Here is a 27,369-nt window from a genome sequence, read left to right on the forward strand (position 1 = left end):
TATGCTAATGAAGTCCTGCACCTCTTTTTCGACAAAATGACCCCTGAGGATATGACTAGTCAAATAAACAATATAAGCATTTCAGCTGTAGTTGGGGGGGGGGACCCACTTTTATTTTATGTTTGCGCCTTGGTCTCCTGGGCCTGGGGAGGGAAGGCCTTGGTTTTGCTGAACAGAATGACAGTAAGCAGGCCGTAGTCTCCAAAACATTATAAGGATCTATTGCCGTGATCTGTTAGCTCCACTAAATTCTCTGCTTTAATTTATTTTTTAAAAGTATGCCCTTTTTGTTGTAGAGATGCATCTTATATTGCCACAACAAAAATTGCTAGAGCGGTTTTAAAAAAAGAATGCTGATTAATTAGGGGAGCTATTTGACTATAGTAATTGATTGGTGTAACGTAGTTCTGTAGCAACCCCAAATCTTCAGGAATTTCCAAACCCTAGTGGAAGCTTCCAAATATAGCCGTTCCCACCCACGCATTGTGCAGAAGCGCTTTGAATATGATTTCCAAACGATAGTATCAAAACTATTTCTGTAAAGATATCATCAAAGCGGGGAATAGCCAGGGAGTAGATTAGAAGAGGACTACGTTGTGTGGATGCTTAAAAACAAACTCTAAAACATTCCGATATGGATGCTAGCCCACAGCAAAACCTTCACATGGAAGCAGTTTTGGAAAAAGTTGTCGGGCTGGTTTTACAGAGTAAGATGTTAGGGCGATACCCTCATTTGGATTAGCTTCTATTCATGAAAGGGAAGTTCCAGAGGAACTGGTCGGCCCCTGTGTGAGACAGGATGCTGGACTAGATGGACCACTGATCTGATCCAGCAGGGCTCTTCTTATGTGAGAAGGTAAGAGCAGTTCAGCTGAGATAGTTTAGCCAACCTACTCATCTAGTGTGTCTTGAAAGATCTCAAAAGCCCCTGAATCCCAGAGCCAGGAGGAAAACCTCAGGGGAAGGCCTCGGCCTCTGTGCCCTGCTGTTGGCCCTCCAGAGGATCCGGTCAACCACTGTGTGAGACGGGATGCTGGACTAGACGGACCACCGTTCTGATCCATCAGGGCTCTTTGTATGTTCTTAAGCGGAAGACTTCCCTCTTTCGGTAATGGCCAACCGTAGCAATCTCTTACCTCTTGTGCAAACTCCCTGCAGTAGTTATCCTCCAAATACCTTCTGCTCTCAACAGGCTATGAGCTGCACGGCATCGAAAGAATACCGGACGGCCCCGCACTCGTCGTCTTTTACCATGGAGCGACTCCGATTGACTTCTTCTATTTCATGGCCACCGTCCTGATCAGGAAGAAGAGGATCTGCCACATCGTGGCCGACCACTTTGTCTTCTCGATTCCAGGTAAAATTCACTCACAGTGGGGTTTAGGGTGTCTGTCGATTGGTTAGGAGCATCCTCACTTGGACCTCTTAAAAAATGAGTATTCTGGGCGGGGATTTCTTTTGAGTAAAGCGTTGCGCACCACTCTGAGCTCGCTTTGCGGGGGAAGCAGTATAAAAGTCTAAATAATAACAATAATAACAATAACAATAATAATAATTGTTGTTGTTGTTGTTATTACTGTCTGGCAAGTTACTTTGCTGTTTGTCTGTTGCAGGACCGTTCTGCAGCTCTGCAAATAACGGAATACAAGTTCGTTCCGACTGGCTTCATTCGAGCAGGGACCTTGTTGAACAAAAAGGTGTCTTCTAAGATTCATTCATCATTTTTTTTTAATAAACATTTTATTTATTTTTTGCAACAACAAAGAACAACACAACCCCCCGCCCAACACAAAAACTCATTCATGCTATGGAAACAGCCCCACATGTTACCCCTCAATGACTTAACCCCTAACAAACACTTCATGTGCAAAGCAAAATTGGACCTACTAGCCAAAGCCTCTTTGCCTTGGTTTGAATTTCTCCAGCTGCAGAATCTTTTTAATACTCCAGCACTACAAAAGACTTGCAAGTGACCACATACTGAATTCGAAAAATTTCTATTATTACCAAATGATGTAAGATTCATTCATCATTGAGTATGATAGCAGAGATTTGTTTGTTTATTTATTACTTAGACTTTTACCCTGCCCTCCCCACCGAGGCCAATCGTAGCAATCTCTTTCCTCTTCATAACAATTCTCATCATTTGCCAAGTTGCAATGAAACATTCTAAAGGAACATTCTGAAGGAAGGACACCTTTTTGTTCAACCAGGTCCTTGTTCGGATGAAGCCGTTCGAAACGAACTTGTATTCCGAAAAACCTCGTCAACCAGCACCTCTTTTGGTCCTTCCCTCTTTTTTATATTATTGTAATTCACACATAGGAGCTGCGGTGGCTCAAGTGGTTAAGATGCTGAACTGCAGGCTGTGGAAGGTCGGTAGTTCAGCAGTTCGAGACCCAAGTCGCCGCATGACGGAGTGAGCTCCCATCTCTAGTTCCAGCTCCTGCCAACCTAGCAGTTCGAAAGCAAGAAATTGCAAGTAGATAAATAGGTACCACTTTGGTGGGAAGGTAACAGCGTTCCGCGCCTTGGTGTTTAGTCATGCCGGCCACATGACCACGGAAACGTCTTCGGATAGCACTGGCTCTTCGGCTTTGAAACAGAGATGAGCACCCCAACCCTAGAGTCGGACTCGACTGGCTTTCGAGCAAGGGAACCTTTACCTTTACCTTTAATTCACACATGTTTTGATATTTGATACTATAACTTTCTTTTCTATGATTTCCTGATCATTAACTGTGTATAGCGCATGTATATAGCTTTCTGTTGTCTATAGATTTGGATTATTGGAGCTGTTATTCTCTCATTGCACAACGCTCTGCAAATAACAGCAGGGGCACAGTTCTCAAGCAGTGGCTTCAGGGTTTCAAACCCGAATGTAAATCTGCTTTATCAGGGACTGCTTTCTGGGATAAAAAGTTTTCAGAAGCAGTGGGGGGGGGGGGGTGCACAGAAAGGCAGGAAGTCCTACTTTGCTGACGGAAATCAGCATTGAATCATAGAGTTGGAAGGGATCTCCAGGGTCATCTAGTCCAACCCCCTTGCACAATGCAGGGAATTCACAAATACTTCCCCACACACACCCCCAGTGACTGCCGTTCCACCCCCAGAAAATAACTGCAGAAAATTTGCTCCCTGACCCCAAAGTGGCAATCAGCATTTCCCTGGGCGTGTAAGAAAGGGCCATGAGGAGGAGGGGGAGGGGAGGAGATGGAGGAAGAGATGGAGATGGTTAGATTTATACCCCGCCCTTCACTCGGAGTCTCAGAGTGACTTACAAACTCCTTTCCCCTCCCCTCCCCACAACAGACACCCTGTGAGGTAGGTGGGGCTGAGAGAGCTCTTTCAAGGACTGCCCTTTCAAGGACAGCTCTTTTCAGAACTGTGGCTTGCCCAAGGTCATCCGGCAGCTGCAAGTGGAGGAGTGGGGAATCAAACCCGGTCCGCACACTTAACCACTACACCAAACTGAGGTAGCCTTCCCTGCCCTCCCGCTCATGATCTGCCCAAATTCACAGAACTTAGATTGGAACCAAGTCTTTTATGTCCGGGGTCCAAGCTACGCCTTTCCTTTGTGGTGCTGCAGTAGACTGGGTGGGTTAAGTTGCCAAGTCCACAAGTGATCAGCCTACATCCACCGTGCCCAGATGGTCTGGCCCTGGCTGCTGTCTCTCGTGAGTTGGTAGTTATTGGAAGCTGTCGATGACTTTGTGGGTATTCTGAGGGGTTAGATTGGAGCCAAGACTTTTATGTCCGGGGTCCAAGCTACGCCTTTCCTTTGTGGTGCTGCAGTAGACTGGGTGGGTTAAGCTGCCAAGTCCACAAGTGACCAGCCTACATCCACCGTGCCCAGATGGTCTGGCCCTGGCTGCTGTCTCTCGTGAGTTGGTAGTTATTGGAAGCTGTCGATGACTTTGTGGGTATTCTGAGGGGGAAGATTTTCATTAGGTCCAACTTGGCTGGGTGGGGAAGAGGGGAGAGGGTTATTGGACCATTAGAATGTGAGAAGAGCCATGCTGGATCAGGGCACTGGCCCATCAAGTCCAGGCTTCTGTTCACGCAGCAGCCAATCAGCGGACTCCTGGAACGGAAGCCCAGAAGCAGGCTGACTGCGACAGCATCGTCCCACCTGGGCTGCCCAGCAACTGATATAAAGAGGCAGTATGCCTTTGATACTGGAGGGAGGAGATATCTAACATCACTAGTAGCTAGGGTTGCCAAGTCACTTACTTGGCACAGCGGGGGAGAGTTGGTCCCTGCTCGGGACATTCTTGCGTGCCATGATGATGTCACCCAGAAGTGACTTCATCATCCCACGATGATGTCACCCGGAAGTGACTTTATCATGTTGGGCACGTTGTCAGCTGACGTTCTAGCAATCAGCCTGGAAACTCTGTGGTACCATAAAGTTTCCAGGCTGACTGCTAGAGTGTTGGTCGGTGACGTGCCCAACGTGATGACGTCACTTCCGGGTGAGGTCATCATGCCGGGCACGTCACCCCGACCCGGGTACTTTGGGGGCAGGGTTCCCCCCGCCGGCCTGATCCGGACCGGTGGGGTTGGGGCCCTTTGGGCGGGCAATCCCCCGCCCCCCTGGGGGACTTGGCAGCCCTACAAGTAGCTATTGATAGCCCTGTCTTGCCTGAATTTGTCCAGTCCCCTTTTAAAGGCTTCCAAGTTGGTGGCCATAACCACATCCTGTGGTAGTGAGTTCCACAATTTAACTATGCACCGTGTGAAGAAGTACTTCCTTTTGTCTGTCCCGAATCTCCCACCCTTCAGCATTAGTGGATGACTCCAGGTTTTAGTACCATGGGAGAACTTGTCTACTTTTGCCCCCACCATGCAAAATTTCGTAGACCTCCATAATGTCTCCCCTCACTTGCATGTTTTAGAAAACTAAACAGTCCATTGGGAGCCAGTTTGATGTAGTGGTTAAGAGCGGCGGACCCTATGAAGAAAGGTTAAAGCGCTTGGGGCTCTTTAGCTTGGAGAAACGACAGCTGAGGGGTGACATGATCGAGGTTTATAAGATTACGCGTGGGATAGAGCAGGTGGAGAAAGAAGTCCTTTTCCCCCTTTCTCACAATACAAGAACTCGTGGGCACTCAATAAAATTGTTGAGCGGTTGGGTCAGAACGGATAAAAGGAAGTCCTTCTTCACCCAAAGAGTGATTAACACATGGAAAAGGGATGCTCTGTCTTCTTAGTGCTTGGGGGGGGGGCAGCGGGAGGGCTTCTAGTGTTCTGGCCCCACTGCTGGACCTCTTGATGGCACCTGGTATTTTTGGCCACTGTGTGACACAGACTGTTGGACTAGATGGGCCATTGGACTGATCCAACATTGGCTTCTCTTATGTTCTTATGTTCTAATTTGGAGAACCAGGTTTGATTCCCCACTCCTCCTCATGCAGCAGCTGGTGTGACCTTGGGTCAGTCACAAGTTCTCTCAGAGCTGTTCTCTCACGGGCAGTCCTCGAAAGAGCTCTCTCAGCCCCACCTGCCTCACAGGGTGTCTGTTGTGGGGAGGGGAAGGGAAAGGAGATTGTAAGCCGCTCTGAGACTCTTGAGTGAAGGGCAGGGTATAAATCCAATCTTCTTCCTGTTCCTCCTTCTCTTCTTCCTCCTCTTCTCCTCCTTCTTCTTCCTAATCCTCATAGGCAGTTGCTCTAGCCCCCCTGATTATTTTGGTTGCTCTTTTCTGCCCCTTTTGAGTCTCTAAAGTATCCCTTTTCAGGCATGGTGACCAGATCGAGCAGCTGCCTTTTGGAAAATTAAACCCATCAAGGTTTGGGTCAGCAATCATACCTGCTGTTTCTGTCCACTGTTTATTCCAGAGTCGCTCCCAAAATTAGAAGCAGACCAGGGGTCCCCAATGTGGTGCCCGTGGGCGACCCGCTGACAACTTTCTTGGCATCAACCGAGTATTTTTAGAAAGTGGGTGGGGCTTTTGCCCTGGAAGGTTTCCAATTGGCCATCGTAGATTTGATTGGCTGTGAAGATTTTTTTGAAATGTGGCTTTGGCCGCATCTGCCACCCCTGCATAAGGGTCTTCCCTGTGTGACTGAAGGTAAGCTGCGGCAGCCATCTTGTGGCTGGCTCCGCCTCCTCTGGAAACCATTTTGTCACAGCCCTTTTCTGGCTGCGCCCACCTCACCATGTCATAATTCCAAAGGGGCCTGCAGGCTCGGAAAGGTTGGCGACCCCCTGCGATCGACCACAGCTTCTGTCCTATGTACGTGACCCTGTTTCTCACCACTTGCAGGCTTTAAACTCTTGCTCGATGTGTTCAGTGTGAAGCACGGATCGCAGGAGGAGTGTGTGAAAGCACTAAGGAACGGCGACTTGCTGGCCATCGCTCCGGGAGGCGTCCGAGAGGCCCTCTTCAGCAACGAAAACTACTCCATCATATGGGGGAACCGTAAAGGATTTGCTCAGGTGGCAATCGATGCCAAAGTGGTGAGTATTCTTGGAGCATGAATGGATCCTAACACGAGACAAATGTGGACAAACACGACCCAATCAGAGAGCAAGTATAAAGAAAACAGTTGTGAGTGTGTGACCCACAAATCAAGCAGTCAACAAGACTTGCAAAGAAAATGCTTTGTATTACAGTCTGAAGCACTACAGCACAATAAATGAATTCCTACAAATCATAAGAAAATCCTAGTGCAAAGGTACATCATCAACCGTCTCCGGATTATATAACAACGTTTCAAAATTGGATCTTCCTCAGGGAATGTTAGAGTAGTACAAAAGTTCTCTTGTTCATAAAGTGCTTTACAACAAGTCATGAAAGGTAATACATTCAGGACGCTGATCTCAGTAAATGTTCAGGCTCAAGTATGCCGCTAAGCTTCTAATGGATCCCAGGTGTCTTGTTGACCCCTTGATTTGTGGGTCCGACACTCACGACTGTTTTTTTTTATACTTGTTCTCCTAACACGAGAGTCACACACTTGGGTTGTGGTCAGTGTTCCCTCTAAGCTGAGTTAGTGTGAGCTGGCTCACAATTTTTTAGCCTCCTGCTCAAACATTTTGCTCAGGAAGGAGGGCTCCAGGGCAAACTAATGAATGCAGCAGCCAAATCGCTCGCTTACAACCAATGTTCCCTCTAAGGCAGTGATGGCGAACCTTTTAGAGACTGAGTGCCCAAACTGCGACCCAAAACCCACTTATTTATCGCAAAGTGCCAACACGGCAATTTAACCTGAATGCTGAGGTTTTACTTTAGAAAAAACAACTCACACATTAACTTAAGATGATCCAAACAAAGTAATGAAAGCAATCCCAAATGCTTTCATTTACTTAAAATTACTTGGCAGAGAATTCAACACTTTAATTATGGTCTGGGCTTGGTTGGGGCGATGGCACGTGTGCCCACAGAGAGGGCTCTGAGTGCCACCTCTGGCACCCGTGCCATAGGTTCGCCAGCACTGCTCTAAGCTATGGAATCTTATGAGGAAAAATTCTACTTTGTGATCTACTGGCATTAAAGTTGTGAGCGAGCGATTTGGCTACTGCATAAATTAGTTTGCTCTGGAGCCATCCTTCCTGAGTTAAGACAAAAATGTGTGAGCCAGAACCTAAAAAACTGAGCTATCTCACACTAACTCAGCTTAGAGGGAACACTGCTCACAACTTTAATGCCAGTAGCTCACAAAGTAGGATTTTTGCTCACATGACTGCACAGCTTGGAGGGAGCACGGGTTGTGGTGTGAGCTTCCTTCAGGTAACACGCAAGGGCTGAGGTCTTTCTAGGTGTGTGAGAGACCAGAAAGATGGGCGGGGTTGCCTGCCTCTGCTTCCTCTTCTCCATCCGGAGGGGGCACGGTCTTGCGGAGAGGCCATTACGGGTTCTTCTAGAGACCCTCTGGAAGCAGAAAGGAAATCAGGCACCGTTTGGAGAGACTGCAGTGCCTTTTGTGGTGTGTGTGTGTTGACTACCGTCAGGTCGCTTCCAACCTACAGTGACCCTATGAGTCAATGACCTCAAAAAGGTCCTGTCGTTGACAGCTTTGCTCGTGCAAACGAAGGGCCCTCGTGGCTTCCTTGACGGGGTCGATCCTTCTTGTGTTGGGTCTCCCTCTTTTCTGGCTGCCTTCCGCTTTTCCCAGCATGGTTTGCCTTTTCCGGCCATTCTTCTTTTCTCATAATGTGTCAGGGTCCCCGTCAATCAACTCATTCTCCACGGCGACTTTCAGTTTCGAGACGTTTATTAGAAGATATGGGAAGTGCAGGGAAGGAATCTCTTGTCAGGCCTGAGACCTGAAGGCGGGAAGTTTGGATATAGTTACCGTCACACATTCCATTCGCACACATCAGCCTACATAGACTAGGGCCTAGAACAGTGATGGCGAACCTTTTAGAGACCGAGTGCCCAAACTGCGACCCAAAACCCACTTATTTATCGCAAAGTGCCAACATGGCAATTGAACCTGAATACTGAAGTTTTATTTTAGAAAAAACAACTCATACATTAATTTATGATGATCCAAACAAAGTAAGGAAAGCCATCCCAAATGCTTTCATTTACTTAAAATTACTTGGCAGAGAATTCAACACTTTAATGATGGTCTGGGCCTGGCTGGGGTGATGGCACGCATGCCCACAGAGAGGGCTCTGAGTGCCACCTCTGGCACCCGTGCCATAGGTTCGCCACCACTGGGCTAGAACAATAGGACTCAATACTAGCTAATCAAAGTTTGTGTCTCTCAAGGATGTCTTCCCATGAGAAAGCATCTCCTGAGGGCTTCAGAGAAAGTTACGTCTGCAAGCTCGATACTCCTGTCGGGCGAGAGGCGATAACCGCACTCATACACAGGCAGGGGGAAACGGATACAGAGGGAAAGGAGAGGAAAACGGAATCAATACGGTTAGGGTACATGGCGGGGTTTATACATAATCTACCCGAGTCTGACATGATGTGACCAAAGTGCGATAGGCTCAGTTCAGTCACTTTTTGGCTTCCAGGGAGAGTTCAGGCTCAGTTTCATCTAGAGCCCACCGCTTTGTCCTTCTGGCACTATGCGATAGCCGTGAAGCTCTCCTCCAACACCACGTCTCAAATGAATCCTGCATTGAGCAGAGGGTTGGAGTAGATGGCCGGCGTGGCCCCTTCCAACTCTGTGACTCTGTGATCCTATAAATCTACTTTCTTCCTGTTAGCTTTCTTCATTGTCCAGCTTTCACGCCCCATACGTATATGATGTTTATAAGTTGTCTTTTAATGTATTTTAACTGTTAATGGAGCTGCGGTGGCTCAAGTGGTTCGAGACCCCAGTGTGCCGCATGACAGAGTGAGCTCCTGTCTCTAGTTCCAGCTCCTGCCAACCGAGCAGTTCGAAAGCAAGAAACTGCAAGTAGATAAATAGGTACCACTTCGGTGGGAAGGGAACAACGTTCCGTGCGCCTTGGTGTTTAGTCATGCCGGCCACATGACCACGGAAACGTCTTCGGACAGCGCTGGCTCTTCGGCTTTGAAACGGAGATGAGCACCGCAACCGTGGGATTAGAGCGGAGCGTCAAGAAGTGAGGACTACGGAGGAGTCGCACAAGTTTAAAGCTGGCGACGAAGAAGCTGAAATTGCTGAGGATTTTCTATTCCCCGGCTCCACCATCCACCGAAAGGGAGGCAGCAACCAAGGAATCAGACGGAGACGGAGACTGGGAAGGGCAGCCATGGAGGAGCTAGAGAAGATCCTTAAGGATGTGCCGCTGGCGACCAAGATGAATGCATGAACACATTAAGCTGCCTTGGACTGAATCAGACCCTGCGTCCATCAAGGTCAGTATTGTCTACTCAGACCGGCAGCCGAGCGGCTGCCGGTCTGAGTAGACAATACTGACCTTGATGGACGCAGGGTCTGATTCAGTCCAAGGCAGCTTAATGTGTTCATGCATTCATCTTGGTCGCCAGCGGCACATCCTTAAGGATCTTCTCTAGCTCCTCCATGGCTGCCCTTCCCAGTCTCCGTCTCCGTCTGATTCCTTGGTTGCTGCCTCCCTTTCGGTGGATGGTGGAGCCGGGGAATAGAAAATCCTCAGCAATTTCAGCTTCTTCGTCGCCAGCTTTAAACTTGTGCGACTCCTCCGTAGTCCTCACTTCTTGACGCTCCGCTCTAATCCCACTTTGGCCCTTTCTACGTTGACCTTCGTCAGTGGTCGTTTCAAGTCTTCTGCTAGTAATGTGGTATCGTCCGCGTCATTCCTAAGAAATATTTTATTACTTCAGTACGGCTGCCAACAATACAGCAAACAAATTATAGAGAGAAACAAAGCAACTAACGTTAATGAATAAAACAGTAATAAAGGTAAAGGTAAAGGTTTCCCTTGCTGGAAAGCCAGTCGAGACCGACTCTAGGGGGCAGTGCTCATCTCCCTTTCCAAGCCGAAGAGCCAGCGCTGTCAGAAGACGTTTCCGTGGTCATGTGGCCGGCATGACTAAACACAGAGGCGCATGGAATGCTGTTACCTTCCCACCGAAGCAGTACCTACTATTTATCTACTTGCAATTTCTTGCTTTTGAACTGCTAGGTTGGCAGGAGCTGGGGCCAGAGACGGGCGCTCACTGCGTTATACGGCACTAGGGTCTCGAACTGCCGAACTGCCACCTTCCGGTCTGCAGCTCAGTAATACATTACATCAAAACCATTACAAGAATTCTCAAGCAATACTTGACACTAAACATTAATACATCAAGATTAATATAACTAAATCACAATATTTCTAAATCTGTAGATTTCTAGTGTTGCGGTGTTCTCAAGAAAACAGTCAACCAGAGAGGAAAATCCTTACCGATAAACAGAAATATTAAATTACAAACTAAACAAAACATTATAGCACTTAAATAGCTGCACGGACGTTTAATGTTCTTTCCCACCAGTTTCACTCCACTTTCATCTAAGACTAATCCAGCTTTCCTTATGATCTATCCTGCATATAGATCAAAGAGACAGGGAGATGAAACACATCTTTGTCTGACACCTTGGCCAACTGGGAGGCCTGCTGTTTCTCCATATTCTGTTCCAACAGTAACTTCTTGCCCAGGTTGCTTATCAGAACAATCAGATGTTGTGGCACACCCATTTCTTTTAAAACCAGCCGTAACTTTTCATGATCCAGACAGTCAAAAGACTTAACTGTCATCTATGAAACACAAGCTGGCTTTCTTCTGAAATTCTCTCATACGCTTCAGTAACCGATTTAAATTTGCAATATGGTTTCCAGTGTCTCTTCCTTTTCTGAATCCAGCATGGACATCTGGCATTTCTCATTTCATACATGGTAACAGTGTTTGTTGTAAGATATATTTTTTTTGTATTAAGATTTTTTTATTCTTTTACATAGTAATACAATAGAAAGCAGAAAAATAAATAACACAAGCACTAATAACAGCAGGAGGGTATACCTTAGAGGGATATAAGAGTTGAGAACATAGTATTGACCAAATGACCCGTGAACCAAACGTAGGCTTGTTAAAGATCTCGGAGACAATGTTTGCTGTGCTGGACTTATTATTTGTCATATGACTACTCTGACCCTTTACATCCATAGTCAGAATTAGGAGCCATACATCACATAGAAACTTACTCATCTAAACAAAGACATCTATGCAATTAAAAAAGATAGCTAGTGTGTTATAGGAAAAACCACCCATGAAAGTTGAGGTTTGTTGTAAGATTTTGAGCATTGTTTTACTCACGTGAGACATTAAGGAGGTGGTCCAATAGTTGCTGCAGTCTTTTGATTTCTCCTTTTTCAGAATCGGAATGTAGATTGATTATTTATTGTTTCCATGTTTGTTGGCATATTCTTGTTGAGGTTCTGGTGCACTCTGTTTCTGTGGCTTGAAATGGCTCCATTGATATCCCATCTGCTCCAGGTGATCTGTTTCTTCCATTCCTTTCTGTGCAGCTCTCACTTCCCTTTCTAAAACTGTAGGTTCTTCTTCAAAAGACTCTTCTCGGAAGGAATCTGTCACATAGTTCTTCAGTGTGTCGTTCCCATCTTTTCTGTATTTGACCTGTTCACTTAGTGTGTTACCATGTTGATTGTTCAGCATGCCTAACCCTGCTGGCTGATTTCGACCCACTCTCCGAAGTAGTCATAGGGCTGTTTCCCAGGGTAGGCATCGGTTCGAGATACACAAGGCCCAGAGGAAGGGGTGCTGTGGTCTTCACGATATCAACTTCCACGAAATGGATATGGCTGACAACTACATTGATGCTTTGAATCCAGAGAAACTAATGCAGTGTCCATATGACAAGAATCACCGAATAAGAACGTGTAGGTTCCCGTACCACCTTGTCAAATGCCTCAAGAACCACCCTGATACTGTGCAGCAGCTGGTGACATGCCCCTTTAAGGCCCGTCACCAAGTCCCCAGAACAGAGATCAGCCAACAGAAATCCAGCTGTGATGACAAGAGGTTAATTGAGCAAGACATCGCAAGTCAGTTGGACCTAACCTTGCTTTAAATTTCCCTTTGCTTTCTTGGATCTCGTGGAACAGATCTCTTGTTCTTCCTTTTTTGTTGTTCTCTTCTATTTCTTTACGCTGGTGATAGTTCTCTTTGCGTCTGTGTGCAAAGTTGCTAGAATGCTGCATTTAGACTTCTGATTCCATTTCTGTCACCTTTTACTTCTGCTTCTCATTTATCTTTAGCAATTCTAAGCGTTTCATGAGCCATCCACTGAGGCTGTTCATTTCTTTTGGCTACCGGACTAGTCTCTGTGCATTCTTCCTTGATAATATCTCTGGTTTTTCAACCCATAGTTCTTCCAGTTCCCGTTCACTTGAACTTAGTAATGCAAATCTGTCCTTTACGTGGTCTTTAAACCCTTCAGGAATGGTGTTTATATTGTATTTTGGCACTGTGAGTGTTTTGGTGTTTTTCTTCACTGTAATCTGATTTTCGATATTGACAGTCCATGGCTTGCGTCACAGATTGGCTCCTGGTCCTGTTTTAGCAGAGAGGACAGAGCAGGGGGGGGGCAACCTTTTTGAGCCCGAGGGCACCTTTAGAATTCCAACACACTGTGGTGGGTGCAGCCACAAAATGGCTGCCACTGGAGACAAAGCCAGTGGCAAAATGGCTGCTGCAGCCAACCTTCAGTCGCACAGTGAAGCTCCTTGTGCTGTGCTGGCAGCTGCTGCCAAAATAACATTTTTCAAAATCTGCAGAGGCAATCAGAAGCCTTGCTGGGCAAGAGCTCCACCTGGCCCCTCCCACTTTATTAAGGACACTTGGCAGGTGTTGGGAAAGAAGAGGAGAAGAAGAAGAGATTGGATTTATACCCCGCCCTTCACTCGGAGTCTCAGAGCGGCTTACAAACTCCTTTCCCTTCCCCTCCCCACAACAGACACCCTGTAAGGTAGGTGGGGCTGAGAGAGCTCTTTCAAGGACTGCTCTTGAGAGAACAGCTCTGAGAGAACTTGTGACTGACCCTAAGTCACACCAGCAGCTGCATGTGGAAGAGTGGGGAATCAGACTCGGTTCTCCCAGATTAGAGTCCGCACACTTTCTTTTTTTTTAAGAACTTTTCTTGATTTTAATAATACAACAGTATAAACAGTTTGACATGACATTAGGGTTGAAGATAGACTTAATAAACATCATTACAGGTAGAGTTTGTATATGTCCAATAAGGTTTAGTAATGCATATAAATCCAAGCATGTTTTACTATTGTACACTAAGAGCATTAAGTTATAGGCAAAATACGGGAAGCTAAATTGGTTATATTATTCACAATAAAGCATCAATTTGTATTTAGCTTCCGTTATGTTTTCCTAATCAAATTTGTTTAACTCTATATTGTCTAGAATGGGATTAGAGTCCGCACACTTAACCACTACACCAAACTGGCTCTCAAGAAGCCCCACCTGGTCCCTCCCACTTCCTAAGGACACTTGGCAGGTGTCGGGAGAGGTGTTGGCAGGCCCCGTGGCACCAATGGGCACCAAACTTGGGACCCCTGGAATAGAGTCTCCCCATCTTCTGCTCCCAGTTATGTAATTTGTTTGATTTCTGTATTGGCCATCTAGCAATGTCCAGATATGCAGTCATCCGTTCAGTTGCCCGAAGCATGTGTTCGCAACGAACAACTTGACATCTTCACAGAATGCTACGAGTCACTCTCCTGCTTCATTTCCCTGGCCAAATTTTTGGACAACATTTGATTCTACTTTGTTCCCCACTTTTGCATTCCAGGCGCCTACGATTATCACCACATCTTGTTTAGTTGTGTGATCTGTTTATTCCTGGTCACTTGCGTAAAAGCCTTCTCCATTTCCTTCCTCTTCTGCATCTGTCATTGGGGGTGTGAACTTGAATAATGGTTAGGTTGACAGGCTTTCCACGAAGTCCGATTGACATTATTCGATCAGACGCTTTGCATTGTAGCCCCCGATTGCTTGTGCTGTATCCCGCCTCACGATTAGAGCAACTCCGTTCCTTCCACGTTTGTCATTTCCTGCATAAAACACTTTTGTAATTTTGTGACTGAAAATGTCCTCATCCAGTACAAGTTAGTTGACCTGCTCCCACGACTGCAATACTTAAAAATGCTCCATTTCTCATTCTATCATTTCAAACTTATCTTGAGCCATACTTCTCACGTTCCACGTTCCTATTGTATGTGTTGAGCAGCTTTGGATTTTCATTGTGCATCCATTCACCTCAACAACTGAAACGTCCTTTTGGCTTTAATCCAGCTGCGTTGTTAAGAAGAAGAAGAGGGGGGGAGGAGATTGGATTTATACCCCGCCCTTCACTCGGCGTCTCAGAGCAGCTTACAAACTCCTTTCCCTTCCCCTCCCCACAACAGACACCCTGTGAGGTAGGTGGGGCTGAGAGAGCTCTGAGAGAACTGTCCTTGAGACAACAGCTCTGACATAACGATGGCTTGCCCAAGGTCATCCAGCCAGGTGCTGCAAGTGGAGGAGTGGGGGAATCAAACCTGGTTCTCCCAAATTAGAGTCCGCGCACTTAACCACAACACCAAACTGGCTCTCTAGCGCTATTCGTAGTTGTCCTCTGCTCTTCTCCCGCAGCTGATTGAGTGCTATCCAACCTGGGGGGGCGGGGCGGATGGGGGGCCTTCTCTTGGTGTAGTGGGAGAGCCAGTTTGGTGTAGTGGTTAAGTGCATGGACTCTGATCTGGGAGAACCGGGTTTGATTCCCCACTCCTCCATTTGCACCTGCTGGATGACCTTGGGCAAGCCATAGTTCTGTCAGAGCTGTTCTTGAAAGAGCAGCTGTTGAAAGAGCTCTCTCAGCCCCGCCTACCTCAAGGGGTGCCTGTTGTGGGGAGGGGAAGGGAAAGGAGTTTGTAAGCCGCTCTGAGACTCCTTTGGGTAGTGAAGTGCGGGGTATAAATCCAATCTCCTCCTCCTCTTCTCCTTCTTGGAGAACCTAAGTTTATCCCCACGCCTGATTTATTTATTTATTTAAATATTTCTATCCCTCTTTTCTCTCGAGAGGGCTATCCAACAGCAGCGAAACAAATACACCAAACGTCAAAACCACAACAGATCTCGGTCTGGTTGGGCTTCCACAGCCGGTTCTTCCAACTGCAATTCACAGGCGACGAGCCCTCCGGCTCGTGTCTCTGGTCACACCCAGCCCTTACACATGCAGGAAGGAAGGATAAGAATACAAAGCCGAGACGTTGCCCCAACAATTGCCCGTCCCTTCTCTTGCTAATTTCTAGAAATGTTGTGGCAGCATCCTAGTGCTCTTGAACGCAGTTGTTTATTGCTTATTGAAATGGCCATTTCCCTGCCTATTGCAGAATATCACAGTGCAGAAAAATCCTGAACTCTCCCCTCCACCCTTAAGTCAGTGCCTTGAGTGGCCGGTTTTACCTGCTTGAGTGAGCGCAACAAGGTTTACATTGAATTTGGTTTTCAAGCGGAGGTTTTGGTTAACATATATGCCAGCGTGATCTAGTGGTTAAAAGCAGCAGACCCTGATCTGGGAGAACCAGGTTTGATTCCCCACTCCTTCTTCACATGAGGCCTGCTGGGTGACCTTGGGCCAGTCACCATCCTCTCAGAACTCTTTCGGCCCCACCTGCCTCACCTGGTGCCTGTTGGTTAAGCCAGTGTGGTGTAGCGATTAACAGCGCTGGACTCTAATCTGGATAACCGGGTTTCATTCCCCCCCCCTTCCGCATGAAGCCTGTTGGGCCAGTCACAATTCCCCCTCTCAGCCTCCCCTACCCGAGAAGGTAACTGCTGTGGGGAGAGGAAGGGAAGGCGATTGTAAGCGGCTTCGAGACTTAGGGTAGAGAAAAGTGGGGTATAAAAACCAACTCCTCCTCCTCTTCTTCCTCTTCTTCCGCTTCTTCTTCCTCTTCCTCCTTCTTCTTCTTCCTCCTCCTCTTTTCTTCCTCTTCCTCCTCCTCTTCTTCTTCTTCCTCCTCCTCCTTCTCTTCTTCCTCTTCTTCTTCCGCTTCTTCCTCCTCCTCTGCAATTCTCAAAAGAGCTCTCTCAGCTCCACCTACCACACAGTTGTGAGGAGGGGTAGGAAAGGTTCTTCTCCTTCTCCTTCTTCTCCTCCACCTTTTGGACCTATTTGTGACCAGGACAGAGCCCTGGGGCACTTCCTGCCGGATTTCTGAAGTGCCATTCACAAGCACTGAAATCCACCAGGCTGTTAACCTGATCCCCCCCAAAAATGCAGTAAGACCTGCCTGGCAGGGTTTCCTCTTCCACACTGGCTTCGACTAATGACAGCATTCTTTTCGTGATGGCGACAGATAGCCCGCATAGCGATCTGCTCTAGTATCTTTCCCAGCAGTGGTTTGGCTCACTGGCACGACGTTTCCCAAGCTCCTCTTTCCCCTGCTGTCTTGAAGACTGGGACGGCACGTGCCTGTTTCCAGGCAGCGCAGCCCCTCACCAGTCACCACGGTTTCTCAAAGATGGCGTCCAGTGGTCTGAGAGTACCTCAGGAAGTTCCTTTTGGATGCCGTTCAGGCATTCCAGAAGGCTCGAACTTGTTTATGGTGACCAGGTATTCCTCGGCCCCCCTCAAAATTCTGTCCTCTCAAAATTCATTCATTCTTGTGAGGTTGCCTGCAGTTTCCCTTGCCGGAGAGGACAGAGGTCAAATAGAGATCAAGCCATACCGCCTTGTTAGGTTTGCCAGCCTCCAAGTGGCACCTGGAGATCCCGTGCTATGACAGTGGGTCTCCAGGTGACCAAGATCAGTTCCACTGGAGAAAATGGCCGCTTTGGAAGGTGGACTCTGTGGCATCATATCCTATTGAAGTCCCTCCCTAAACCCCGCCCTCCTCAGGCTCCACCCCCCCCAATTCTCCAGGTATTTTCCAACCCAGACCTGGCAACCCTGTGCCTTCTCTTTGTTAAACCGTTAACATTTTACCCTCCTCACTACCATTCGTAAGCCACTTTGGAGAGGAGGAGGAGGAGATTGGATTTATACCCCGCCCTTCACCACCCAAAGGAGTCTCAGAGCGGCTTACACTCTCCTTTCCCTTCCCCTCCCCACAACAGACGCCCTGTGAGGTAAAAGAAGAAGAGATTAGATTTATACCCCTCCCTTCACTACCCAAAGGAGTCTCAAAGTGGCTTACAAACACCTTTCCCTTCCCCTCCCCACAACAGACGCCCTGTGAGGTAAAAGAAGAAGAGAAGATTGGATTTATACCCCTCCCTTCACTACCCGAAGGAGTCTCAAAGTGGCTTACAAGCACCTTTCCCTTCCCCTCCCCACAACAGACGCCCTGTGAGGTAAAAGAAGAAGAAGAGATTGGATTTATACCCCGCCCTTCACTACCCAAAGGAGTCTCAAAGTGGCTTACAATCTCCTTTCCCTTCCCCTCCCCACAACACATGCCCTGTGAGGTAAAAGAAGAAGAAGAGATTGGATTTATACCCCGCCCTTCACTACCCGAAGGAGTCTCAGAGCGGCTGACAAACTCCTTTCCCTTCTCCTCCCCACAACAGACACCCTGGGAGGTAAAAGAAGAAGAAGAAGAGATTGGATTTATACCCTGCCCTTCACTACCCGAAGGAGTCTCAGAGCGGCTTACAAACTCCTTTCCCTTCCCCTCCCCACAACAGACACCCTGTGAGCAATGCTCCCCTCTAAGCTGTGGAGTCCTGTGAGCAAAAATCCTCCTTTGTGAGCGACTGGCATTAAAGTTGTGAGCGAGCAATTTTGCTACTGCATCAATTAGTTTGCTCTGGAGCCATCCTTCCTGACCTAGGAAAAAATGTGTGAGCCGGAGGCTAAAAAAACTGTGAGCTAGCTCACACTTACTCAGAGGGAACTCTGCCTGTGAGGCAGGTGGGGCTGAGAGAGCTCTTTTGAGGACTGCTTGTGAGAGAACAGCTCTGAGAGAACTTGTAACTGACCCAAGGTCACACCAGCAGCTGCGTGTGGAGGAGTGGGGAATCAAACCCGGTTCTCCCAGATTAGAGTCCACACTCCTAACCACTACACCAAACTGGTCCCCACTGGAGAGAAAAATGGGGTATATGTGACAAAAATAAATAAACATATAAACATACCTGGAAAAAAATAAACATTTTCAGTTTTTCTTAGCATTGGTCAACAGCCTCAGCTGATCTGTTAGCTTTGGCTTTCCTGTCAGTGTTTGTAGAAGCATGGGGTACTTGACCATAAACATTCCAAATGACTTCTTCCTTTTCCTCGATGTATCCTTTTGGATTTTTCAGTTTATCACTCATGTTCTTTTTTTACATGGCCATTTTGACTTATTTTGTCACTGGTGCAGTTGACGCTGCTGCCTTTAGGGACCCCTCCCTTGGGACCCTCCTTCCCATCCTGGACACTTTTGTTTGATGAGATTATCCAGTCATCAAATCCTGCCTTGTATTTCTCTAAGTTTTTCAGGGGAAAGTCTGGGTGTTTGTTTGACTATGTTCACCTTCAGCTTTCCAATAAGGAATTTCAGCACTATGCAGTCACTTCCCTCAAAGTGCCCACCAATCCCACCTCATTGGCCAGATATAGTTAGAATCGGGATAGATATCGGGATCAGTGTTCCCTCTAAGCTGAGTTAGTGTGAGCTGGCTCACAGTTTTTTAGCCTCTGACTCACACATTTTTGTCTGCGCTCAGGAAAGGCGGCTCCAGAGCCAACTAATTGATGCAGGAGCCAAATCTCTCGCTCACAACTTGAATGCCAGGAGCTCACAAAGTAGAGGTTTTGCCCACAGGACTGCACAGCTTGGAGGGAGCATTGATCGGGATAGCTGATCTCTCATTCTTTCCTCCTCCTGAAAGAGAAAGTTACCAGTTAGGCATGTCAGGAGTTTATTTGACATTCCATATGCCATGGAACTTGTTGCCCAACTCAAATAATTGCAGTTGACTTCTCCAACTATTACTAACTCTTGCTGACAAACATAGCACAGCCTGCATCCAGTTGTCATGAGGTTCTCCGGAGATCCTACATTATAGCACCAGATAGGATGTAATATTTTGGTGGGAAATACTCCCCAAAAAACCCAGCCACACCTATATGAGCACAGTAAAGTTGTGGGTCTGAAAATATACAAGGATTCTAGTTGCTAGTTCAGATGTTCTTGTAGAAACTTCCAATGATTTCAGTCTTTCTAATTCCAAAGCTATTTATCTCTCTCTGTGTGTGTGTGAAAATCAAACGTATATAAACTAAAATCAAATGAATAGATAATAGACCAACATATGTGCATTCAACATTGCTCATCTGAAAGATCTTTGACAAGTGCACAAGCGTAGGCTCCTTTTTCCGATCATGTTGATTGGTGCTGGGAGAGCTTATTAATTGTTGACAGTGTTGTGCCTTTGGTAGGCTTTGGAATTTTTTTTAGCCCAACCCCTAAAACATAGCTCCTAACCAGGAAATATTAAGTATATAAGTGTATCCATGTGCATATGTGTATAAAGGTTGCAAATATTTCTGGCTACACAATCCCTTTCTTTGCTAATAGGTGGTTCTTTCCTTCTTACGAACTTAATCACAGATGGGAGGTGGTGGATGAAAGTGGCAGTTCACCCATTTGAACATTCCTGACACATTATTAGACTAGTGCAGATTATTATGATAGTCGACAAAGATTCAAGCCACTGTAATTAGTGAGTCGTCGAAAGCTGCTTCTTCCATCCATGTGGGAGGAAAGGACCTACAGGCTTTTGTAGGGGATGCATGCAAAGTTCTGATATAAATGGTCAGCGTTAAGCCATTTAGAACGAACAGGGAGGGGCCGTGGCTCAGTGGCAGAGCATCTGCTCGGTTTGCAGAAGCCCCAGGTTCAATCCTGGGTATCTCCAGTTTGGTGTCGTGGTTAAGTGTGCTGACTCTAATCTGGGAGAACCGGGTTTGATTCCCCACTCCTCCACTTGCAGCTGCTGGTGTGACCTTGGGTCAGTCACAAGCTCTGGCACAGCTGTCCTTGAAAAAGAGCAGTTTGTGTCAGAGCTCTCTCAGCCCCACCCACCTCACAGGGTGTCTGTTGTGGGGAGGGGAAGGGAAAGGAGTTTGTAAGCCGCTCTGAGACTCCTTTGGGTAGTGAAGGGCGGGGTATAAATCCAATCTCTTCTCTTCTTCTTCTTCTTAAAGGAGCAGGCAGGAGGTGATAGGAAAGACTTCTAGTTGAAACCCCGGAGAGCTGCTGCCAGTCCGAGTAGACAATACTGACCTTGATGGGGCAGTGGTTTGATTCAGTATAAGGCAGCTTTATGCATTCAAACAGCTGTTGAGTAGCATCTAACCTCCCATGCATGGTGGTGCTTACCCAATGTTAAAAGCATCCCTGAAGGGGGTTAAATGTACCACTGATACAATAATAATAATAATAATAGCAAACCACTACTTGAACAGCATCAAACACCTACCCTTATTCACCAGGTTCTCTTACAAGAAAAGACCAAAAGCTGCTCTAACCTCATTCAAAAAAAATTCCAATATGAAATCAAATATGCAAATATGATTTGTTTTGCAAATATGGGGGTGGATGCTGCCGCTTGTCCAAACACTCTGCCGAGCAAAGTTTTATCTATTTATTTAAATATTCACACCTGACCTGACCTTCTGGCCGAAGCTTGACGCCTTCCTCCAACGTGAGCGGCTCTTGTGCCGGCGGAAGAGCCGCTTACACTAGAGGAGGGCTCCTTAGAAGAGGATTGGATCCTGCCCATCATCATTTCACTCCCTTTACAGTGAAGCCTTTCCTTTTCTGCTGAACGACGCAAGTTGGGATTTTATTTACCCTATGCTAATTTGTGCAAAAAGCAGGGGTGGGGGTGGGGGAGGTGGAAACAAATAATCAAGTGGCCATTTTTTCCCCCTAATGGATGTCCTCCCTCTGTCCCCCTTTCAGCCCATCATCCCGATGTTCACACAAAATGTTCGGGAAGGAATCCGATCCCTTGGTGGAATAAGTAAGACCCTTCACTGGTTTCATATGAATTGCTTTTTATTGTCGTTTTTACCTTAGTGCTTCTGTCTGAGAGCTTTTGTGTAGTCTTTGGTACGGTGTTATTTATTTTGAAGATTTTAAGGAAGTTTTTAGAAAACCATTTAGAGTACTTATACGCCGCCTCTCCAAAATCTGCTTGAGGTTGGCTTACGGAGGGGCGCATGGTAAAATTATTTCAAAAGCATAGAAATCATTAAAATTAACAACTATTAAAGCATCCCAGCATTTTTTTAAAAAAATCTATACTGTTATTGATGTTTGTAATCCTAACAGTGCAGTCCTGTGCAAAGTTAGTCCAGTCTGGAGGCTCCAACCTCGCTGAGCTTGCAAGCACCTTTGGAATTCCGGGCAAAAACCAAGAATAAGTCCCCAGGGACCAAAAAAAGTACCAGTCATCGATGCGTGAAACTACAGTCTAATTGAAATAAAGGATCATAACAATCAGGGGTCATTTCGTAGAAAAAGAGGTGCAGGAGCTCATTAGCATAACTCATTAGCATAACATTAGCATAACTTATTTGAATATGCCACGCCCCCTGGCATCACCAGAAGTGTGTCAAAAGGCAACACCCACCGCTCAGGCTCTACTGGGCTGTTTTGGATTGCTAGCTATTGGGGGAGATCTGTCCTCGCAGAGGAGGGAGAGCTTGTACCTGAATAAAACCTGGTCTTAAAGGTGCCACTGGACTGTTTTGGACCAGGGGGGCGGGGGGGGGAGCTCTCCAACTTACCTGGCTGCTTCTTGCTCTGACTGAGGGCTGCTGGGAGCAGGGGGTGGGGCTTGTTGCATGTGCCCGCCCCCTGGGCTCTTTACTGCCAGAGCTCCACTCCTGTGCGCTCCTGCAGGAAATGACCCCTGATAACAATCATATGTAAATGAACATGAATATTCTAAAGCATTACAAAGATTTAAGATTTGGAGAAGAGAATAATAGACTGAAGTGGCTTATTTATCACCTTCGTTGCGTCTCTTTTGAATCTTATGATCATTAGCCAGTATTCTATTCAGCTACATTGTCCTTGCCAGCTTTATACTCTATAGAGTTTGTAGTTTATATTGTGTTAAGTATACTTGTAAATTCTTGTGGAATCTTTGTAATGCTTTAAAATATTCATGTTCATTCACATGTGATTGCTATGGCCCTTTGTTTCCATTAGACTGTAGTTTCATGCATTAACGACTGGTATTTTATTTTTTTTGTCTCTGGGGAATTATTCTTGTTTTTTGCCCGTGATTCCTCCTCGTTCCTGTTTGTCTAACCTTTGGAATTCCGGCACAGAATGGTGGGCACACTCACAAAATGGCTGCCGCACAAGTAGGCTTGTAACTAGGATTTTTTAAATTCCGGGGGCCTTTAAATAAATCGGGGGGCACCCCACAGAGACACCCTCCCCCCCACACACACACCTAGGAAGCGTCACAAATAAAATAAAAAATTGGAAGTTGGGGGGGCCTGGGCCGGATGGGAAGTTGGGGAGGGCTGGGCTCCGAGAGGCCCCACGGGCCTGCCCAGGAGGCAGAAATAGCTACACAATGGCTGCCACAGGAGGTGGAGGGAGCCATGCAGTGGCTCTCACAGCTTTTACCTTCAGTCACTCACTTCAGTGCTTTTAAAAGTCTGCACAGCCAATCCGAACCCTCGTTGGGCAAAAGACCCCCGCCCCGCCCCAGTTTCTAAGAACACTAGGTGGGCAACAGGAAAGGTGTCTGTAGTGCCGTGGTGCGCACAGGCATCATAGGGGGGGAGCCCTCTGCCCCACGCAATCGAAGCCCGTTGATTTCAGCTGGAGTAACTCTGCAGAGGATTACACGGGAGAACTGGGAGCTCAAAGTTGGCCAATTTTTTTTTTGCCTAGTACACGTTGCTGGGTCAGAGGATGACAGAGTCATTTCTGAGTCTTGGCAGTATCAAAAGCTCCCGCTTCTTAAAGCTGCAGTTTAGGAAGCAGCGCTGCCCCCTGTTAGCAAACTGCCACGTGTTCCTTCCTGGACATCTTCTGTGGCTTAGAGACTTCACCCCAGAAGAGAGCGTTGTACAAGCCATTCCGTTTGCTTTCCTCTTAATGTGCTCCTTTTTGCTTTCCTGTTATTTTTTTTAACGAAACAGAATTCTTTAGGCTGATGTATGAATATCTCCGTTTGCCCCTCGTCCCGCTTTATGGAAACTTCCCTGTCAAACTGCGCACCTTTCTCGGGGAGCCTATTCCATATCAGCCCAAAGTAACTGCTGAGGAACTGGCGGAACAGGTAAGCATTTATCTTCCCAATCTTTCAGGAGTACTGCCAAGATGGCAGCTGCTACCTTTGTTCATTGACTTTTCGGAGACATGCCAAGGTCCTATCAGTAGAAGTGCAAGAAGGCTTTCTGTCAGCTATGCTGCCATGGGGGTTGGGATGTCCTTTCAGTGTCTGTGTTCCTTTCTCTCTGCTTTGCGCTGAAATGCTAATCTCTTAAGAAGTACAGGTGGTGATGTGTGTTGTCTGCCTTCCAGGCCAGCTGTGGGAGCCAAACAATTCCTAGCTTTGCATAGTAACGCTTGCCGGCTCTAGCCCGCACATGGGAGGGTGCCTAATTGGCCAGCACAGTGGGGGGGGGTGCATAGGAATGCCCTATATCGCAACAGAAAGCAATGCATTATCAGCCATAGTTCTCTACATTCCTAAATCTGAGTCCAATAGGGACTACTATATTTTGTCGTTTTTGATGGCATATTTCACTTGCACCCAAATCTCCTTGCCTTCCATCCTCAGAAAAGTTTCCGTGCCAGTTCTAAAATGTGTTGCTATCACCTTGAAAACGACTGATACAACTTTCCCTTTTCATATTTGTGTGTCTTTTGCCTCTTCGGAGATATTGTCAGATGGATCGTATCTTGTTGTGCCAGTAGGCAAACAGCTCTCTGTGTTCAGTATGGCATCGTCCAAATGAGTAAGAGAGGACGTTTGAAATCTCTTTCATTCAAACAAGGTGCTGGTTTCCCTTTTTTCTTTACAAACTGGCATGTAAAATGAAGCGTCAAGTTAACCAGGGTGTAAAGAATACAAAGCTGTATCAGATTTCATAGAATCATATCTAGTCCAACCCCCTGCACTCTGCAGGACCATAGCCGAAAGATAGCCCTACAACATTCCCAAAAGATGGTTGTCCAGCCTCCTCTTGAAAACATCCAGCGAAGGAGCATCCACCATCTCCCGAGGCAGACTGTTCCACTGCTCAACCACTCTCACAGTTAGGAAGTTTCTCCTGATATTTAGCCGGTAACGACTCCCTTGTAATTTCCACCCATTAGATCTAGTCTTGCAATCCGGAGCAAGAGAGAATAGATCTGCTCCATCTTCTACATGACAGCCCTTCAGATATTTGAAGACGGCAATCATGTCCCCTCTAAGCCTTCTCTTTCCCAGGCTAAACAGACCCAACTCTTTCAGCCTTTCCTCCTAAGACTTGGACTCCAGCCCTCTCACCATCCTGGTTGCCCTCTTCTGGACACGCTCGAGCTCGTCAACATCCTTCCTAAAATGTGGTGCCCAAAACTGGACACAGGACTCCAGGTGAGGCCTGACCATAGCAGAATAGAGCGGAACTACCACCTCCCATGATCTGGACACAATGCTTCTGTTCATGCATCCTAAGATTGCATTAGCTTTCTGTGACCCAAATTGTAAGTCTGTAACCCAAATTTCCATCTGGGTATAACTGACTTCTAGTAAAACAGTCCCCCTCCACTACATATAGCACATGCCATACAATCAGACAAAATTCGACATGTTTTGGGGTCAATATGATACCATTTTCATTTTTCCGCTCATACCACTAGGGGACAGTCGTACCCCAATTAATGTTTGATTTTTATAAAATCGGCTAAAAACTTTTGTGGGGTTTTCTTGTATACCTCTGGTGTGCCATGCAATCCCATTGGCCAAATAACGTTTCATCGTTCTCCACGGTTTCAAAAGTTAGTTTCATGTTCAGCATGGAAATTTTCTCCCAGAAATGCTCGTTCCAAGCCCGCTTGTTGAGTCTGGAGTGTTTGAGGAGAGAAAACGGCCTCGTCATGACCTAACTCCTGAGTCACAGTTGTTGTTTCTTAGCATGTTGGGTTGTCTTCTTTCTCGGCTGCCTTCAACTTTTCCTAGCATGATTGTCCTTTCCGGTGACTCTTCTCTTCTCGCAAGAATTCAGTGGCTCTTGTCTTTTTTAAATAGCTTCATTGAATCTTCAGAATTAATAGTGTTATCTGAGGTAACATTGCAATGGTGAAACAATGAAATCCAGCCTTTAATCTTTTTATTCCTTTGGAGTTCTGTTCTGTTAAAATGACAAAACGTGGTTATAATGTTTTTAATGACGTATGGATTTTAAATATTTAAAGATTAATTTACCTTCCCCTACTCTTCTTTTTCTTCCTTATAGGCAAAGAGCGGAGTCCAGTCTTTAATAAACAAACATCAGAAACTGCCGGGGAACGTTTTCAGAGCTCTAATGGAACGATTTGCGGTACAGAAAAAAGAAGACTAGTGCGATCAGGAAATGATAAATAGTTGTAAAGTATTTTAAAATAATGTTTGTAACATGAATCTCAAATGCAATATTTGAGAAGGTTCTTCCTGTACTGTTTTCTGCAGTTGTACAGTTTTACAGAGAAGCCGCCGTTCTCTACCCCCACAGATGGTCACTCTTAAATCCCGAGCTCAACCTTTAGAGACTGATTTTTCTTAGAGTGCAATTTTTTTTCCTCATGCAGTAAGTTATGTAAAGGCTTCATCAGAATGAGTGGAACACGTGCCATTTCCACCTTGCCTTTACTCACTTGCAAGGCAAATTATTTCAGGGATTAAATTTAATGAAAGTCGGGGATAAACTGTTGCCTTACGATCGGGGAGACCCGGGTTCAAATCCTTGCTTGTGGTGAAACAGGATGATCTTGGGCCAGGCACTCTCTCATCCTCACCTACCTCACAGGTTTGTTGTGAGGATAAAATATAGATGGGGAGAATCAAGTATGGCGTCCGGAACTCCTTAGAGGAAGGCAGAAATAGGACAGAAATGCACTAAATAAATACATAATTATTTTATTTAAATGGATATTTCCCCATTTCTAGTATTATCTGCTATGATAGGAATGCTCCATCTTGCTCAGGTGAAGTTAAGGCAGTACTCTTAAACGAAGCATACCTCAAAAAGGCCCTGTCGTACACTAGATTTTTACCATGTCCGAGGAAATTATTTAAAGCGTGTCTACTATCTGTCTTGTGTCATTTGCGCTGGAAATATCGGGAAATCTATTCCATTACAGTTGTTTTGAAAGCCAGTGCTTCAAGCGCACGTGATCGGAACCTTCACGGTATGCATTGCGTGTAGCCGTGGGCTGTCTTGGTGCATGCCTCCCCCTACCTTAGTGGGACCCCTGCCCCCCCCCCACACACACATACAGAAATGGCTAATTCTTCCATGAAGACAGGGATATTCCCTTCCCTCTCTTGGGGCCAGGTGATGAATGACTCCTAACTTCCTGAATCTCCTGGATTACCACTGCTTCACGGTTAGAAAACAGGGTCCTGCGCTGAACAATTTAGATCAGGGGTGTCAAACATGCGGCCCGGGGGCCAGATCAGGCCCCCGGAGGGCTTCTATCAGGCCCGCAGTGGAGCTGGCTGTCTCCTCCTTCTTCTTCCAGTTCTGCTGCTGCTGCGTCATCATAGGTTTGTAGCTTACAGAGACACACCTGAACCGCAGACTCACAATTACAACAGCACAGACATTTTGATGCAATCATTCAGAGCAAGAGGTGTCAGTTATCAGACACTGTTAAATAAACAAAATATTGCAAAAGGGCTAATGTTTTAAGCATGTTTTTATTTTAAGGAAAAAAACCACCTTTGTGTTTGTGACCTTTATAAAGTTT

The 27,369-nt window shown here is 46.4% G+C and overlaps 1 protein-coding gene across 2 annotated transcripts in view; it reads left to right on the forward strand.

Moving 5' to 3' along the window:
- LOC107122165 (transmembrane protein 68-like) overlaps positions 1–26,893 on the forward strand; it is a 45,770-nt gene extending 18,877 nt beyond the window's left edge. For both annotated transcript variants that reach the window (XM_015425196.1, XM_015425203.1), the window contains exons 3-7: positions 1,193–1,357; positions 6,269–6,462; positions 21,364–21,424; positions 23,571–23,710; positions 25,878–26,893. In XM_015425196.1, coding sequence (XP_015280682.1) covers positions 1,193–1,357; positions 6,269–6,462; positions 21,364–21,424; positions 23,571–23,710; positions 25,878–25,982 — 665 coding nt within the window. In that variant the 3' untranslated portion in view covers positions 25,983–26,893. The remainder of the gene's footprint in view (positions 1–1,192; positions 1,358–6,268; positions 6,463–21,363; positions 21,425–23,570; positions 23,711–25,877) is intronic.
- The last annotated feature ends 476 nt before the right edge of the window (positions 26,894–27,369 follow it).

Source organism: Gekko japonicus, unplaced genomic scaffold, assembly GCF_001447785.1.
Source record: "Gekko japonicus isolate JY-2015 unplaced genomic scaffold, Gekko_japonicus_V1.1 scaffold3660, whole genome shotgun sequence".
Taxonomy (NCBI): Eukaryota; Metazoa; Chordata; class Lepidosauria; order Squamata; family Gekkonidae; genus Gekko; species Gekko japonicus.